Source organism: Caretta caretta, chromosome 28 (assembly GCF_965140235.1).
Source record: "Caretta caretta isolate rCarCar2 chromosome 28, rCarCar1.hap1, whole genome shotgun sequence".
In the NCBI taxonomy this organism is placed as follows: Eukaryota; Metazoa; Chordata; order Testudines; family Cheloniidae; genus Caretta; species Caretta caretta.
Window position 1 is genome coordinate 328,260 of NC_134233.1, and position 17,820 is coordinate 346,079.

The window sequence follows — 17,820 nt, forward strand, 5'->3', positions numbered from 1 at the left end:
CCCCCCCCCCCCATTTCTGGGTCTTCTGCGTGGGGGGGGCTGACGTTGCCTGCTGGGCTTGCTCCACGCCGGGTCCCATTTACCCTTCCGTGGGGAGGCTTCTCCGGGAGCCAGCTTCTCAGCCACAGGCCGCGGGGCCGGGGCTCGTTTGACACGGTGCTCGTTAGCCACGCCGACAGCTGTTCCAGCCGTTCGCCGCCCAGCCCGTGCTCTCCGCACAAACAGCCGGGATCTGTTTTCCACACACCCACGCAGACTGGCCCCCGTGATCCTTTGTCCCCCGACTCCTGCGTCGGCCGCTCCCCTCGCTGGCCTGGGAAGCGTCTTTAGCATCAGGCCTGGGATCACCCAGGCCTTCCTGGCTACCCGATTCAAATAGCCTCCCTGCGCCCCGAGCAAAGTGACCCTTTGCGCCACCCTGCCTTTCCCTGTTCGCTCCTATGCAGCCTGTCATCTGCCCCAGCCCGGCGGCCACCTCACCGCCGGTGCGTTTGATTTTCCTTCCCGCCTGCCGTTCCTTGCCCTGGCTTTGACTGACCTGAATCTTGTGGACTTCAGACCGATTCTCCCAGCTGGTCACGGTGGTTTTGAATTCGGACCCTGTCCTGCAAAGTGCTCCCGCCCCCGCCCCACTCCTTTAATGAAGGTATCGGACAGACCCAAGACTGACCCCCTGTGGGACCCCAGTTTGACCACAAACCTTTGACAACGACTCTTTGCAACTGGCTCTAGATCACGTTTCCCTGGTTTGTGTACGAGCCTGGCATGTCAAAAGCCTGACTAGAATCAATCTAAATTAAGCAATCATGTGACATGATGATGTTATCCGTTTTTCCCAAATACAGAACAGAGAAAATTATTAAACACTTCTGCCGTCTCTGCATTATTGCTGATGATAATTCTACCGTTTCCCTCTTGTAATGGACCCATACCATTCTCAGAATTTCTTTTTGTTCCTAATGTACTTTTAAAAACACCTTTCTTTGTCCTTAACTCTGCTGGTCACGGATTTCTCCAGGTGTCCCTTCGCTTCCCTTATCAATTTTCTACAATTCCTAGCTTCGGATCCATTTTCGTTACAGCCAACTTGCCCTTTCTTCCAGTTATTTCCACCGTGCACCGGGCGTGGCCTTCCCACAGTGCATGGGGCTTGGCCATCCCACAATACACTGGGCTTGGCCATCCCACCATGCACCTGCTGTACCTTGACCATCCCACAATGCACCAGGTTTCACTATCCCACCATGCACTGGGCTTGGCTGCTGACTCTGGACCCCCCACCCCTCCTTTGCCAGTTCAGTCCAATAAAAACATGACTGAAAACAGAGGGGCTTTCGTGACGTGTGGGGGGGTGCCCTGGGCTGTGAGGGGGACATTTGGGGGTGGGGGCTCGGAGACCCCAATATGAAACCCACCCAACCCCCGACGCGGAGAGGCTGCGTCCCCGTGGCTGGGTGCACCCATTGCGTGCGTACGGGGCGCTGAGCAGCGTTGTGAGTTTGTTGTGGGTGTTTCTGGTGGCTGCTTGGCAGTGCGGGGTGTCCCCAGCACCTGGCGTGTTGCGTGGCTCTGGGGTGCGTGGAGGGGGGGTGCTGGAGCTGCCCGCCTGGTGCTTTGTGGAGCTGGGGTGTGTTGCATTGCAAATTGTGTGGATCTCGCTGGGGGGTGGGGTGGGGCTGCAGTGTGTCTGTGGGTGTTTGCTAGGAACCTGTCTGCTTGTTGCATTGTGGAGTGTGGAGCATTGGGGTGTGGGTCTGGGCTCTGTGTGTGTGTGTGTGTGTGTGTCCCCGAGCAGCACAGAGGGGTATGGCGCCCTCGCCGGGAGCTGGGCACGCCGGCTGGGGCGAGGCAGGCGTGACCCCGGTGACCTGCGGCTCGCCTGCCTGGCACGGGGCCGGGCGTGTGTCCCCCCGGCCGGCCTGTCTCTGAGGCCAGAGACGTGGGGCTGGCGCGGCAGGGCCCCGGGGCGCGCGTGGGAGGTGACGCTTTCCTGTTTGCCAGCGAGGGGGGAAGCGAAAGCTGCAACTGCTGTTCTCTGAGCTCCCGCGGTGCCATGGCCTGGCCCGGCGGCTTCCTGCTCGTGGCCCTGCTCCTCGGCCACTGCCTGGACACCGGTCAGAGCAGGGGGCTGGGAGCCAGGACGCCTGGGTTCTCTCCCAGCCCTGGGAGGGCAGTGAAGGCTGGGGGTTAGAGCTGGGGGGGGGGCTGGGAGCCAGGACGCCTGGGTTCTGTCCCCGGCTCTGGGAGGGGAGTGGGGGCTGGTGGGTTAGAGCAGGGGGGGCTGGGAGCCAGGACTCCTGGGTTCTCTCCCGGCTCTGGGAGGGGAGTGGGGGCTGGTGGGTTAGAGCAGGGGGGCTGGGTGGCAGGACGCCTGGGTTCTCTTCCCGGCTCTGGGAGGGGAGTGGGGGCTGGTGGGTTAGAGCAGGGGGGGCTGGGTGGCAGGACGCCTGGTTTCTGTCCCCGGCTCTGGGAGGGGAGTGGGGGCTGGTGGGTTAGAGCAGGATGGGGGGCTGGGAGCCTGGGGGACCAGTGGTTCTGAGGGGGTCTAACCCCCCCCTCCTCTCTCCCCACTAGGGACCAGCAAGGCAGGGCTGAAGCTCTGGGCCGAGGACCCCATGGCCCTGGGGTCCCCCCTGCAGCTTCACTGCAAGTTCCTGGGCCAGGAGCACATCACCCTGGTGAGCTGGTGGCGCTGGGGGCAGAACCGGAGCCGTGAGGACCTGGCCGTGATGCACCCCACGCACGGGGCCCACGTGCTCCCCGCGGTCCAGGGCCGCCTGTGGGTCACCAACGTGTCCGACGACAGGCAGGTGGGACTCACGGTGCCCAGCCTGGACCTTCAGCACAACGGCACCCGTTACTGCTGCAAGTTCTCCACCTTCCCCTCGGGCGTGTCGGAGCAGTGCCTCCCGGTCCTGGTCCCGGAGCCCGGTGCGTGGGGCGGGCGGGGGCAGAGTGGGTGGGGAGGGAGGGAGGGAGGGCTGGAAGCGGGGTGTGGAGAGAGGGAAGGGTGGAAGCAGGGTGCGGAGGGATGGATGGAGGGTTGGAAGTGGGGTGTGGGGGGATGGATGGAGGGTTGGAAGTGGGGTGCGGAGGGAGGAAAGGATGGAAGCAGAGTGTGGGGGGATGGTTGGAGGGTAGGAAGTGGGGTGTGGGGGGATGGTTGGAGGGTTGGAAGTGGGGTGCAGAGGGAGGGAGGGATGGAAGCGGGGTGGGGACAGATGGAAGCGGGGTGCAGAGGGAGGGATGGAAGTGGGGTGCAGAGGGAGGGAGGGATGGAAGTGGGGTGGGGACAGATGGAAGCGGGCTGCAGAGGGAGGGATGGAAGTGGGGTGGGGATAGATGGAAGTGGGCTGCAGAGGGAGGGAGGGAGGGTTGGAAGTGGGGTGTGGAGAGAGGGAAGGATGGAAGCAGGGTGCGGAGGGATGGATGGAGGGTTGGAAGTGGGGTGTGGGGGGATGGATGGAGAGTTGGAAGTGGGGTGTGGAGGGAGGAAAGGATGGAAGCGGGATGGGGACAGATGGAAGCGGGCTGCAGAGGGAGGGAGGGAGGGTTGGAAGTGGGGTGCGGAGGGATGGATGGAGGGTTGGAAGTGGGGTGCGGAGGGAGGGAAGGATGGAAGCAGGGTGTGGGGGGATGGTTGGAGGGTTGGAAGTGGGGTGCAGAGGGAGGGATGGAAGTGGGGTGTGGAGGGATGGTTGGAGGGTTGGAAGTGGGGTGCAGAGGGAGGGAGGGATGGAAGCGGGGTGGGGACAGATGGAAGCGGGGTGCAGAGGGAGGGATGGAAGTGGGGTGCAGAGGGAGGGAGGGATGGAAGTGGGGTGGGGACAGATGGAAGCGGGCTGCAGAGGGAGGGATGGAAGTGGGGTGGGGATAGATGGAAGCGGGCTGCGGAGGGAAGGAGGGAGGGTTGGAAGTGGGGTGTGGAGAGAGGGAAGGATGGAAGCAGGGTGCGGAGGGATGGATGGAGGGTTGGAAGTGGGGTGTGGGGGGATGGATGGAGGGTTGGAAGTGGGGTGCAGAGGGAGGGAGGGATGGAAGCGGGGTGGGGACAGATGGAAGCGGGGTGCAGAGGGAGGGATGGAAGTGGGGTGCAGAGGGAGGGAGGGATGGAAGTGGGGTGGGGACAGATGGAAGCGGGCTGCAGAGGGAGGGATGGAAGTGGGGTGGGGATAGATGGAAGCGGGCTGCGGAGGGAAGGAGGGAGGGTTGGAAGTGGGGTGTGGAGAGAGGGAAGGATGGAAGCAGGGTGCGGAGGGATGGATGGAGGGTTGGAAGTGGGGTGTGGGGGGATGGATGGAGGGTTGGAAGTGGGGTGCGGAGGGAGGAAAGGATGGAAGCGGTGTGGGGACAGATGGAAGTGGGGTGTGGAGGGAGGGAAGGATGGAAGCAGAGTGTGGGGGGATGGTTGGAGGGTAGGAAGTGGGGTGTGGGGGGATGGTTGGAGGGTTGGAAGTGGGGTGCAGAGGGAGGGTTGGAAGTGGGGTGCAGAGGGATGGATGGAGGGTTGGAAGTGGGGTGTGGAGGGAGGGAAGGATGGAAGCGGGGTGGGGACAGATGGAAGCGGGCTGCAGAGGGAGGGAGGGAGGGAGGGAGGGTTGGAAGTGGGGTGCGGAGGGATGGATGGAGGGTTGAAAGTGGGGTGTGGGGGGATGGATGGAGGGTTGGAAGTAGGGTGCGGAGGGAGGGAAGGATGGAAGTGGGGTGGGGACAGATGGAAGCGGGCTGCAGAGGGAGGGAGGGAAGGATGGAAGCAGGGTGCGGAGGGATGGATGGAGGGTTGGAAGTGGGGTGTGGGGGATGGTTGGGGGGTTGGAAGTGGGGTACGGAGGGAGGGAAGGATGGAAGTGGGATGGGGACAGATGGAAGCGGGGTGCGGAGGGAGAGTTGGAGGGATGGTTGGATGCTCTCCATCCCTGGACGCTTTCCAATCCATCTCCCTCCCCCGCAGCCGCTGACCCCTCCCCGGCCCCCCACTCCTTGGGCCGCGCCTTCCTGCGCGCCGACGTGCTGGGGACCCTGGGGGCCGCGGGCGTCTTCCTGCTGGGGAGCGTCCTGCTGCTGGGGTACCTCCTGCGGGAGTGGACAAGGAGGCGGAGGTAGGAGACAGCGACCCCCTGCCCCGATGCCAGCAACCCCCACAGCAGGGGAGGGGACTGGACACACCTGCCTTTGGGGGGTGGCTGGGAGCCAGGACTCCTGGGTTCTCTCCCCGGCTCTGAGAGGGGAGGGTGGTCTCGGGGGTTAGAGCGGGGGGGGGGGCGGGGGCTGGGTGCCAGGACTCCTGGGTTCTCTTGCCGGCACTGGGAGGAGAGGGGGGTCTCGGGGGTTGGAGGAGAGGGGGCTGGGAGCCAGGACTCCTAGGTTCTCCCCCCAGCGCTGGGAAGGGAGGGGGGTCTCGGGGGTTAGAGCAGGGGGAGGGTGGGGACTGGGTGCCAGGACTCCTGGGTTCTCTTCCCGGCTCTGGGAGGGGAGGGGGGTCTCGGGGGGTTAGAGCGGGGGGGCTGGGTGCCAGGACTCCTGGGTTCTGTCCCCACTCTCTCACTGTACCCCCTCTATTTGTCTCTAGGAAGCTGAAGGGCTCTCATCCCCACCCCGGCCTGTCCAGCTCTCAGGTGACCCTGCCTTGCTCTCCACAGGGCTGGGGGGTGGGATGGGACTGGGGGACCCGATGGGGTAGGGGGACACCTTGTGCACATTGTCTCCTGGCCTGGGGCAGTGAGGGCCCTGTGGCCAGTCCTCCATGGGGCAGAGGGGACTGTGAAGCCAGCCCCTGGGTTGCAATGGGATCAGTACCAGCCAGCCCACGTGGGGGGCAGGGGCATGGGCATTAGCCACCCCCTGCCCCGGGACTCGACAGAGCAGCTGGGCCCAGCCCCCACATCTGTTCACCCTGTGTCACCCTCGACGCCTGCTGAGAAACATCAACAGCAGCATCACTGAACAGGAAACCGCCCCTGGTTTCAGTTCCTCGCCTGCCGCTCGGCTCAGACCCACCCCTGCCCTGCCCCCACCGCCTGGGCCCTGCAGGGCCCCCGTGGGGCACGGGGTCCGGGCTGCGGCCTGAGCCCCCCAGCACACAGACCCTGGCCTCGGGAGCATCCATCACGGCAACCCCTGGGACTACGTATCCCATGGTGCAGCGGGATGCCCTGCTCCATGGCAGCCCCCAGCTCGGCTTCCATTGCATGCTGGGAGTTGTAGTCTCAGTGGGGGGCAGGACTCCGCAGGTGTCTGGGGTTTCTGGCAGGGTGCAGTGGGGGGCTCTGCCCTAGGGGGAGTGGTACATGGGGCAGGTCCCCCTCCCTAATGCTCTTCTTGCATCACCAGGAGACCCCCATGGCTCTGTGGGTGCAGCAGGGGCTGCCGGGCCAGCACAACTCTTTCTCCACCCCCTACGTGCTCATCAACTTGGACTACTTCACCCCCCAGCCCAGCGCAAGAGCCCACGGGGGCCCCTTGCCCCCCCCACTGCCCCCCCAGCCTGGCCGGGACACGGGTCAGGGCCCGGGGCAGAGCAGGGCCACACGCTGGGTGCAGGGGCGTGAGGAGCAGTGCCCGGGCCGCCGTCACAGGACCTGACACTGGCTTCCTTCCCCTCGGGACTCGGCCCACCGCAAAGCTTGAGGGACCGTCCCCTGCTCTGCGAAGACAGGACGCTGTCCACCCCGCGTGCCACGCGCGGGACCCCACGGCTGGAGCTGACCCCTCCCGGTGCCGCCCGCCCCGGAGCCGTTGTGACAGGATGGGAATTTTCTGTAACGTTTTCTATGAAGACTGTGTGTGCCTCAGTTTCCCCTATACTGGGGTTGGAAAAGGGGCTCGCTCTCGAGCTGGGCCCGACACAGGGAACCGGCGCCTGGCTGTCTCGGGTCTCTGGAGACAATGGCAAAGCCAGTCACCGGGACATTTGGTACCTAGCACCAAGCGGCCACGAATGGCCCCCGCCCGCAGGGAGCCGGCCGGGTGGGCGCAGCCGGAGAGCCGAGAACTGAGCCTGGCCGGGCTCTGGGTAACCCAGACGGGCTGGGCTGAACCTCTCTGTTCCCCACAGATAAACCGCTTGGGGGGGAAGAACCGGTCTCTGCGAGCCCCCCCGCCCCGTTCCTGTAGGTCCTACAGAGAAACAGACTGCTTGATTCGCTCTCTCGGCCGGGGGGCGGGTGCTTTATTCGGTAATAAACCCGGCTGGTCCGACAGCGGCGTGTGAATGTCACTGCAAAGGCCGGGCGAGGGGCGTTGATCCCTGCCCCGCGGGCCAGGCGCCCCCAGGGTCCGTCTGCCTGGGACCAAAGCTCGGGACCGGGAGCAGGGGCTGGGGGCTGCAGGCCTGAGGAGGCGGTGAAGCCCACCCTGGAGGAAGGGGGAGACCCCTCGGGGGTCTGGCCCCACTGACAGTTCCTCCAAGAGACCGTGAGAGCCGTCCCCTCCCGGTGCCAGGCCAGGGTCGCACTTTCATGCCCTCGTGCGACGCCCGGAGAAGCCGATTCCCCACCCCTCTGTGGCACCCGGGGTGTGAGGGGCCCCGGCTCGCAGGGGATGATCTCGCCCCAGTTCCTGGGAGGTGCCAGCTGCCCCGCCCCCAGCCCCGAACACCTGGGTCCGCTTCAGAGCAGGGCCTCAGCAGCGGTGGTTTCCTGCCCTGGCCCCGGGGTGTGAAGATGCTCCTGCCGTGTTGTGTCCTGTGGTGGTGGCCGGCTTCACCCCGCCGCAGCGCTGAGCGTCCGTCCGTCGCTTTCTGTCTGTCGGCCAGCTGCCCGCCCGCCCTTTCCCGGGGCCCAAAAGCCCGGGGGCAAGACCGCTCTCTGCAAGGCCCCCCCCCGTTCCTGTAGGTCCTACAGATAAACAGGCTGCTTGATCTGCTCTCTCGGCCGGGGGGCGGGCGCTTTATTCGGTAACAGCAGCAGGGCGGGGGCTGACGCCACCTCCCTGCACCCCCCTCCCGCCACCGCGTTCTTTGCTGGTGGGGGCAGGGTACCAGCGCCCCTGCAGTGCATTCTGGGAGATTCCCAAGCGCTGCGGGGGATGGGAGCGGGAGGCAGAGCTGGACCAAGCGGGAGGGGGGCGGCTTCAATCAGACGGGTGGGCACGAGGCGAGTTACGTGCGTGTCACTGAATGCAGGGCTTCTGCAAAGGCCTCATGCGGGACACAGAGAGAGTAGCTGTCTGTCTGTCCATCCCATACACATCTGCTATCTATCTAGCTATCCCCATCCACCCTGTGACGGGTGGGGTCACCGAGACCCCCTTGGGACTGTCACCCGACGTGCTGAAATTACCTCGGAGCCCGTTTTCCCTGCCAGCTTGGGACTCCAGACCCCTGCCTTGTTGAGCCAGACACGCCAGCCTGCGGCAATCATGGACCCCGGGTCTGGTCCACGCCCCCAAAGCTGCAGGCTTAACTGAGTACCGCTTAAGAAGTGTTCCTGTCTCCAGCACCCAGACACCCAGCTCCCAATGGGACCCAAACCCCAAATCAATCCGTTTTACTCTGTATAAATCTTATATGGAGTAAATTCATAAACTGTCGGCCCTCTGTAACACTGATAGAGAGAGATGCACAGCTGTTTGCTGCCCCAGGTATTAATTACTTACTCTGGGTTAATTGATAAGCAAAAGTGATTTTATTAAGTATGAAAAGTAGGATTTAAGTGCTTCCAAGTAATAACAGACAGAACAGAGTAAGTGACCAAGCAAAATAAAACAAAAACACGCACGTCTAAGCCTAATACAGTAGGAAACGGATTACAGATAAAACCCGAGATGCTCCAATAAGCTTCTTCGCAGACCGGCCTCCTTCCTCGTCTGGGCCCAAAGCTTCCCCCTGGTGCAGCCCTTGTTCCGGCTCAGGTGGTCACTAGGGGATTTCTCACGACCGGCCCCCTTTGTCCTGCTCCACCCCCTTCTATAGCTTTGGCACAAGGCGGGAATTTTTTGTCTTTCTGGGTCCCCAGCCCCCCATCTCAATGGCAAAGCCCCAGGTATAAGATGGATTCCAGCACCAGGGGACATGGTGACAGGTCCCGTGAGACCCCCAAGCCTCCGTTCTTCCTGGCCTGGCTCACAGGGAGGCCTGCCCGCAAACAGAGCCCTCTACAGCCAAGTGTCCTGGCCGACGGGCGCCATCCAGATTCCCAACCACCATTAACGGCCCACCCTTCGCATCAGTACCGTAGGACCCCGGAGTTATACTTCATGCTTCTAGCTTCAGATACAAGAGTGATGCATTCACACAAACAGGACGACCACACTCCGTAGCTCACAAGCTTTCTCATGATACCGCACAAGGGACCTTTTGCATGACGCATATTCCAGCGACATTATATTCACACTCATTAGCATATTTTCATAAAAGCATATGGAGTGCAATGTCACCCCCCCCATCTATCTATCTATCCCCCACCCCCCTATCTATCCCCACACTCCCCCTGACCCCCATGCACGCTATCCATGCCGCTCTGCTCTTGCTAGCGGGTATTTTGCTGGAGGATAACAACCATTCTACAGCTGCTGGACGGTGTCATTCCCCCGGGATGCCTGGCGGAGAGCTCTGCGCCAGGCAGGTGAGTTTGAATCCTGACGCCGATGGTGCGTCGCTCCCGGACACCCGCCCGGTGACGCTCTGTGGGCCGTGACCCCAGCCCCGCCGCCGGCCCAGGGCAAAGACCACGAAGCAGATGCCGGCCTTGGAAAGCACCAGGACAAGGCCGATAAGGACGAGGTGAACGGTGTCGATGCACCAGGGGCAGGTTCTCCCCGCACCCGCCGCTCTAGTTGTGACCATTTCTCGGTGCCACGTGCTGTCCGTGGGGCTGGGAGCTTCCCGCCCTGGGGAGGGAGCAGGGGACAGCGGGTGAGTCCGGGCTCCCCTGGGAAACTCTGTCCCCCTAAACCCACCCGCTCCCTGGCTCGAAGGGTGCAGTGACCCCTTCCCCCCCAGCCCTCCGGATATGGGGGGTCCCTGTTACCCTTTTCTGCCCCCTGGATATGTGAGACCCCACGCCCCCCTGCTCCTGGATGTGCGGGATCTGTGCCCAGTAGCAGCTCTCTCTCCCCCCCCCCCCGCAGCATCGCGGTGCCCCCCACGGTCCATCCCCTCTCACCTGTCACCGTGAGCTGGGTCCCAGGGTGATGGCGCCATTGCTCCCATTGGCCATTGTTCTTCCGCACCGTGATGTGGCAGACGTACACTCCGGCGTCCAACACCCACAGCCGGGCGATGCGGATCGAGGCCATTCGGCTCCCCCGTGGGTCCCCGACCAGGACGATGCGGCCCCCGTAATCCGGGCGGGTGAATCTCTCGGTGTGATTGTAGATAAACTGGCCAAAGAACCCGAGTCTCCAGTAAACCCGGAGGTCCTGCAGCGGCTCGATCTCACGGGGGTAGGTGAAGTTGCAGGGCAGGGTGACGGAGCCCCCGGCCGGCGCCGATAGGTACCCGGGCTGGGTTATCTGGTACCGGGGATCCTGAGCAGCCGCTGCAAAGACCCCCAGAGACACAATCCCGTCACCGCGGCCGGCCCCGGGGTCCCAGCCGCAGCCAGCGGGGCGCAAATGCCCCCAGCCCCCTTCCAGCCCCCTTCCAGCCCCCACACTGCATGGAGCCAGCCCAGCCCCTGACCCCCCACACCATTCCCCTGCCCCAGCCCGCCCCTCCCTGTGCCCCCCTCCCCATTCCCCTGCCCCAGCCAGTCCCTCCCTGTGCCCCCCTCCCCATTCCCCTGCCCCAGCCAGCCCCTCCCTGTGCCCCCCACCCCATTCCCCTGCTTCAGCCAGCCCCTCCCTGTGTCCCCACCCCATTCCCCTGCCTCAGCCGGCCCCTCCCCATGCCCCCCATCCTATTCCCCTGCCCCAGCCAGGCCCTCCCTGTGCCCCCCTCCCCATTCCCCTGCCCCCTCCCCATTCCCCTGCCCCAGCCAGCCCCTCCCTGTGCCCCCCACCCCATTCCCCTGCCCCAGCCAGGCCCTCCCTGTGCCCCGACCCCATTCCCCTGCCCCAGCCAGGCCCTCCCTGTGCCCCCCACCCCATTCCCGTGCCCCAGCCAGGCCCTCCCTGTGCCCCGACCCCATTCCCCTGCCCCAGCCCGCCCCTCCCTGTGCCCCCCTCCCCATTCCCCTGCCCCAGCCAGGCCCTCCCTGTGCCCCCTCCCCATTCCCCGGCCCCAGCCAGCCCCTCCCTGTGCCTCCCACCCCATTCCCCTGCCCCAGCCAGCCCCTCCCTGTGCCCCCCTCCCCATTCCCCTGCCCCAGCCAGCCCCTCCCTGTGCCCCCACCCCATTCCCCTGCCCCAGCCAGCGCCTCCCTGTGCTCCCCACCCCATTCCCCTGCCCCAGCCAGGCCCACCCTGTGCCCCCTCCCTATTCACCCCACCCCAGCCAGCCCCTCTGTGACGAAGTGGGACAGTTCTTAATGTTTCCTCCGAATATTGTGGGTGTGCCTCAGTTTCCCCTATGCAGTTCTTAAGTATCTAGGGGGTGGGGTAAGGGTGTAGGATCATTGCAGAGCCCTAGAGGGCAGGTGTGTGCAGGGGTCTGGACAGAGAGAATGGCCGACACCCTGTTTCCTGGCAACTGATGGCCTGGGCCCTTCCCCCCCTGCAAGGTGAGAGCTAAAGGGTTGGAGAACAAAGGAATCCGGTGACCTCCTGGCCCGGGAAAGGGACAAAGCCCAGAGGAGGAGGGGCTGGAGGGGGTTTTCAGTTTGGGGCTGGCTGGGACATGGAGTGAAGTGCAGACGTGGTTGTCTGGCTCACTGCCCCCCAAAATGGACCCAGCTGAGGGGTCCGGTTCTCTGCACCTACAAGCTCTGTGTTAGACCATGTTCCTGTCGTCTAATAAACCTTCTGTTTTACTGGCTGGCTGAGAGTCCCGTCTGACTGCGAAGTTGGGGGGCAGGACCCTCTGGCTTCCCCAGGACCCCGCCTGAGCGGACTCGCTGGGGGAAGCGCACGGAGGGGCAGAGGATGCTGAATGCTCCGAGGTCAGACCCAGGAAGGTGGAAGCTGTGTGAGCTGTGTGTCCTGCAGACAGGCTGCTCACAGAAAGGCGACTGCCCCAGAGTCCTGACTGGCTTCATGGGGAGCAGTTCCAGAGCATCGCCCAGGAACTCCGTGACACCCTCCCTGTGCCCCCCACCCCATTCCCCTGCCCCAGCCGGCCCCTCCCCGTGCCCCCCACCCCCTTCCCCTGCCCCAGCCGGCCCCTCCCCGTGCCCCCCGCCCCATTCCCCTGCCCCAGCCGGCCCCTCCCCGTGCCCCCCGCCCCCTTCCCCTGCCCCAGCCGGCCCCTCCCCGTGCCCCCCACCCCCTTCCCCTGCCCCAGCCGGCCCCTCCCCGTGCCCCCGCCCCATTCCCCTGCCCCAGCCGGCCCCTCCCCGTGCCCCCGCCCCATTCCCCTGCCCCAGCCGGCCCCTCCCCGTGCCCCCCGCCCCCTTCCCCTGCCCCAGCCGGCCCCTCCCCGTGCCCCCCGCCCCATTCCCCTGCTTCAGCCAGCCCCTCCCTGTGTCCCCACCCCATTCCCCTGCCTCAGCCGGCCCTCCCCATGCCCCCCATCCTATTCCCCTGCCCCAGCCAGGCCCTCCCTGTGCCCCCCTCCCCATTCCCCTGCCCCCTCCCCATTCCCTGCCCAGCCAGCCCCTCCCTGTGCCCCCACCCCATTCCCTGCCCCAGCCAGGCCCTCCCTGTGCCCCGACCCCATTCCCCTGCCCCAGCCAGGCCCTCCCTGTGCCCCCCACCCCATTCCCGTGCCCCAGCCAGGCCCTCCCTGTGCCCCGACCCCATTCCCCTGCCCCAGCCCGCCCCTCCCTGTGCCCCCCTCCCCATTCCCCTGCCCAGCCAGGCCCTCCTGTGCCCCCTCCCCATTCCCCGGCCCCAGCCAGCCCCTCCCTGTGCCTCCCACCCCATTCCCCTGCCCCAGCCAGCCCCTCCCTGTGCCCCCCTCCCCATTCCCCTGCCCCAGCCAGCCCCTCCCTGTGCCCCCACCCCATTCCCCTGCCCCAGCCAGCGCCTCCCTGTGCTCCCCACCCCATTCCCCTGCCCCAGCCAGGCCCACCCTGTGCCCCCTCCCTATTCACCCCACCCCAGCCAGCCCCTCTGTGACGAAGTGGGACAGTTCTTAATGTTTCCTCCGAATATTGTGGGTGTGCCTCAGTTTCCCCTATGCAGTTCTTAAGTATCTAGGGGGTGGGGTAAGGGTGTAGGATCATTGCAGAGCCCTAGAGGGCAGGTGTGTGCAGGGGTCTGGACAGAGAGAATGGCCGACACCCTGTTTCCTGGCAACTGATGGCCTGGGCCCTTCCCCCCCTGCAAGGTGAGAGCTAAAGGGTTGGAGAACAAAGGAATCCGGTGACCTCCTGGCCCGGGAAAGGGACAAAGCCCAGAGGAGGAGGGGCTGGAGGGGTTTTCAGTTTGGGGCTGGCTGGGACATGGAGTGAAGGGCAGACGGGGTTGTCTGGCTCACTGCCCCCCAAAATGGACCCAGCTGAGGGGTCCGGTTCTCTGCACCTACAAGCTCTGTGTTAGACCATGTTCCTGTCGTCTAATAAACCTTCTGTTTTACTGGCTGGCTGAGAGTCCGTCTGACTGCGAAGTTGGGGGGCAGGACCCTCTGGCTTCCCCAGGACCCCGCCTGAGCGGACTCGCTGGGGAAGCGCACGGAGGGGCAGAGGAGGCTGAATGCTCCGAGGTCAGACCCAGGAAGGTGGAAGCTGTGTGAGCTGCGTGTCCTGAAGACAGGCTGCTCGCAGAAAGGCGACTGCCCCAGAGTCCTGACTGGCTTCATGGGGAGCAGTTCCAGAGCATCGCCCGGGGACTCCGTGACACCCTCCCTGTGCCCCCACCCCATTCCCCTGCCCCAGCCGGCCCCTCCCCGTGCCCCCCACCCCCTTCCCCTGCCCCAGCCGGCCCCTCCCCGTGCCCCCGCCCCATTCCCCTGCCCCAGCCGGCCCCTCCCCGTGCCCCCGCCCCCTTCCCCTGCCCCAGCCGGCCCCTCCCGTGCCCCCCGCCCCATTCCCCTGCCCCAGCCGGCCCCTCCCCGTGCCCCCCGCCCATTCCCCTGCCCCAGCCGGCCTCTCCCCGTGCCCCCCGCCCCCTTCCCCTGCCCCAGCCAACCCCTCCCTGTGCCCCATCACCTCCTGCTGTTCGGGTCTGGCCAGTGACTATGGGCCGTGCCCAGTTCTGTGCCCCCCTGCATCCCGCCCCAGGGCACTCACCCCCCGCCAGGGGCAGCAGCATCAGCATCAGAAGCTCCCCGCTCATGGCCCCACTGCAGGAGACTCTGGCCCCACCGGTTCTGCTCCCCCCCACACCCCTCGTTGCTCACTTGAGGAAGCTGGTGACACCTTGGCCCTTCCTGTGTGAAATCCTCACCCTGCCCTGGGCCTATGAGACACTGCGGGGGCGGAGGTGCACATGTCAGGACTCCTGGGTTCTCTTCCTGGCTATGGAAGGGGAGTGGGGGCTGGTGGGTTAGAGCGGGGCCGGGGGGGGGGGGGGGGGGGGAGGGGGGGGGGAGGGACTGTCTGCAGGACACACAGCTCCCCCGGCCTCCCCCTTCCTGGCTCTGACCTCGGAGCATTCAGCCTCCTCTGGCCCTCCGTGCGCTTCCCGCAGTGAGTCCGCCCAGGCGGGGTCCTGGGGCAGCCAGAGGGTCCTGCCCCCCAACTCCGCAGTCAGACGGGACTCTCAGCCAGCCAGTAACACAGAAGGTTTATTAGACGACAGGAACAGGGTCTAACACAGAACTTGTAGGTGCAGAGAACGGGACCCCTCAGCCGGGTCCATTCTGGGGGGCAGTGAGCCAGACAACCCCGTCTGCCCTTCACTCCATGTCCCAGCCAGCCCCCAACTGAAACTCCCCCCAGCCCCTCCTCCTCTGGGCTTTGCCCCTTTCCCGGGCCAGGAGGTCACCGGATCCCTTTGTTCTCCAACCCTTTAGCTCTCACCTCGCAGGGGGGAAGGGCCCAGGCCATCCGTGGCCAGGAAACAGGATGTCGGCCATTCTCTGTGTCCAGACCCCTGCCCACCCCTGCCCTTACTCCACCCCCTAGAGACTTAAGAACTGCCTAGGGGAAACTGAGGCACCCCCCCTATTCAGAGGAAACATGAAGAACAGTCCCGCTTCACCACACCCCCTCCGGCGGGGGTGGGGGGTGTACCCCGGCTCAGAGACGCTTGTTCCTCTGCGGGTCCGGCTGAGCCACTGGGAAGTGGGAAAAGGGGAACTGGAGCAGCTAATTATAGTGCAGCTCCTCCCCCACAGCTCCAGCATCCCTCCCCCCCCAAGTTCCCATGCCCCCCCTGCAGCCCCCCACCCAATTATGCAGGCCCCATGGATTCCCCCATGTCCTCCAGCCCCCTTGCACCCTACAAGCCCCCTGCAGCCGCCGTCCCCCAAATGACACCTGGCCCTGCACCCCACTGCCCGCCCCACAGCTGCGGGGGCAGGGGGCGGCTGGGAAGCTCTGACCACAGGGCTGGTAGTGGAGGGGAAGTGACTGGTCTGCTCTGGGCCCAATTGCCCAATTTCTCCCCCCCCCCACCACCCGCCTCCCTCGGCTTCCTCCTCGCAGCATTGCAACCGGCTCCCACGTCCTGTTCTCCAGCTTGTGTCCGGCCCCCGCCCTGGTCAGAGGGTGCTGGGCAGGGTGGCCGGAGCTCCGGGCAGCCAGAGGCCCAGCCCCGCGCACCCCAGAGATGCTGCTGCCACCGGGACACCCAGCCCTGCTGCTCCTGGCGGGGATCCTGCTTGCAGGTGGGTGTGTTCGGCCGGCACCGAATCCCCAGGGCAGGGGCCCATCTGCCCAGGCCTCCCGGCTTCCCCAGGGGCTCATCTCCCCTGACCTCCCGGCTTCCCCAGGGGCCCATCTGCCCCGGCCTCCCGACTTCCCCAGGGGCTCATCTCCCCTGACCTCCCGACTTCCCCAGGAGCTCATCTCCCCCGACCTCCCGGCTTCCCCAGGGGCCCATCTGCCCCGGCCTCCCGGCTTCCCCAGGGGCTCATCTCCCCCAGTCTCCTGGCTTCTCCAGAGGCCCATCTCCTCCAGCCTCCCAGCTTCCCCAGGGGCCCATCTCCCCTGACCGCCCGGCTTCCCCAGGGGCCCATCTGCCCCGGCCTCCCGGCTTCCCCAAGGGCCCATCTGCTCCAGCCTCCCGGCTTCCCCAAGGGCCCATCTCCCCCGGCCTCCCGGCTTCCCCAGGGGCTCATCTCCTCCAGTCTATTGGCTTCTCCAGAGGCCCATCTTCCCCGGCCTCTCGTCCCCCTGCAGAAGGAGCCAGCTAGTCGTGGCTCTGATCTGGGACAGGGCCCAGCACCGGCTGCTTGGCACAATGGGCACCCGGTGGCAGCCCCCAGGCACGACCTCGATACCAACAACTAATAATAAATCCTGCCTTCACTATTGCCCAGGTTGCGGGGGTCCCCTCTGCTCCCCGCTGGCTGCGGCTGGGACCCCGGGCCGGCCGTGGTGACGGGATTGTGTCTCTGGGGGTCTTTGCAGCGGCTGCTCAGGATCCCCGGTACCAGATAACCCAGCCCGAGTCCCTGTCGGCGCTGGCCGGGGGCTCCGTCACCCTGCCCTGCAACTTCACCTACCCCCGTGAGATCGAGCCGCTGCAGGACCTCCGGGTTTACTGGAGACTCGGGTTCCATGGCCAGTTTATCTACAATCACACCGAGAGATTCACCCGCCCGGATTACGGGGGCCGCATCGTCCTGGTCGGGGACCCACGGGGGAGCCGAACGGCCTCAATCTGCATCAACCGGCTGCAGGAGTCGGACGCTGGAGAGTACGTCTGCCACATCACGGTGCGGAAGAACAACGGCCAATGGGAGCAATGGCGCTGTCACCCTGGGACCCAGCTCACGGTGACAGGTGCCCCCCCATGCCCTGGCTTCCCCCATCTCGCCTGCTCCTACCCCCAGCTTCACACCCTCCTGTGCCCTGGCAAATCCCCCACCCACCCCCAGCCCTGAGACTCTCTGTGCGTTCCCGGTTCCCTGCGTGCTGCACCCCGAATGCACGGCACCCCATGGCTGGAGCTCAGGGGCTCCCCCACCGAGATCCCTTCCCGTCCCTGGCTGCGTCCTTGCTCCGTCCACCTGGGCGTCCCGTTTCCTGGGCCGGCCCCTGGCCCCATCCCGCAGCAGCTGGGCGTGTTGATGAGTGAATGTGTGTGTGTAAATGAGTGTGTGGGAACGTGTCAGAGCCGCAGCGTCAGCAAGTGTGCAAGCGTGAGTGTGTGTGTGCAAACATGCATGTTTCAAAATGAGCATGTGTCTGGGCCGGGCGGCGGGTGTGAGCTTGGCTGAGGGTGTCTGGGCGTGGAAAGCACAAGCGTGTGAGCGAGCGAGTGTGTGTGTGCGAGATGGCAAACGTGCGAGAGCCAGAGCGTGTGTGTGTGCGAGTGTGTCCCCCTGGCTGTGCACACACGTGGGCGAGGGGCCACGCCTTGACCTAACACCCCCCCTTGGTCTCACTCCCAGCCCAAGCCTCGGCGACGCACGCCCCCTCCACGGAGCGGACGATGACCCAAGGCGCGACGCAGCGGCCAGCCGGGCAGGGGGCAGCCCCGGTGATTGGGGGGGCGCTGGCGGGGGCCGTCCTGCTGGCCGGGATCATCGGACTGGCTGTGTACGGCGCCCGGAAGAGACCAGGTACCGGCACCCCTGGGGGAGCGGCTGGGCGGGGGGGACATGCACCGCCTGCCCCAAGGGAGCCGCCGGGTACTCGCCCAAGGCATTGTGGGAAATTCCCCGGGCGTGTCCGGCACGTGTGTGCGGACCCCTGCCGGGCGTGTGACACGGGCAGTAAGGTGTGAGCCGAA

At 65.6% G+C, this 17,820-nt stretch overlaps 3 protein-coding genes across 4 annotated transcripts in view; 2 read left to right on the forward strand and 1 right to left on the reverse strand.

Moving 5' to 3' along the window:
- Positions 1-1,679: 1,679 nt before the first annotated feature.
- On the forward strand, positions 1,680-7,199 carry PVRIG (PVR related immunoglobulin domain containing). Its single transcript, XM_048835036.2, has 5 exons — positions 1,680-2,114; positions 2,575-2,931; positions 4,952-5,099; positions 5,570-5,615; positions 6,331-7,199. Exons 1-5 carry the CDS (start codon positions 2,054-2,056, stop codon positions 6,580-6,582), a joined length of 864 nt encoding a protein of 287 aa, XP_048690993.2. The 5' UTR covers positions 1,680-2,053; the 3' UTR covers positions 6,583-7,199.
- A 2,240-nt stretch (positions 7,200-9,439) lies between these two features.
- On the reverse strand, positions 9,440-14,276 carry LOC125629655 (paired immunoglobulin-like type 2 receptor alpha). 2 transcript variants are annotated; one of them, XM_075123879.1, is made up of 3 exons: positions 14,208-14,276; positions 10,104-10,478; positions 9,440-9,685 (listed from the first exon to the last, which is right to left on the reverse strand). In XM_075123879.1, the coding sequence occupies exons 1-3, from the start codon at positions 14,251-14,253 to the stop codon at positions 9,468-9,470; spliced, it is 639 nt and encodes a 212-aa protein (XP_074979980.1). In that variant the 5' UTR covers positions 14,254-14,276; the 3' UTR covers positions 9,440-9,467. The 2 variants fall into 2 exon arrangements, with proteins under 2 accessions (XP_074979980.1, XP_048690995.2); XM_048835038.2 differs by having other exon boundaries at positions 9,440-9,828.
- Positions 14,277-15,547: 1,271 nt separating this feature from the next.
- Positions 15,548-17,820, forward strand: part of LOC142070310 (paired immunoglobulin-like type 2 receptor alpha) — a 7,698-nt gene continuing 5,425 nt past the window's right edge. Inside the window, exons 1-3 of the mRNA XM_075123878.1 lie at positions 15,548-15,748; positions 16,494-16,868; positions 17,480-17,650. Of these exons, the coding sequence (XP_074979979.1) occupies positions 15,691-15,748; positions 16,494-16,868; positions 17,480-17,650 (604 nt within the window). The 5' untranslated portion in view covers positions 15,548-15,690. The remainder of the gene's footprint in view (positions 15,749-16,493; positions 16,869-17,479; positions 17,651-17,820) is intronic.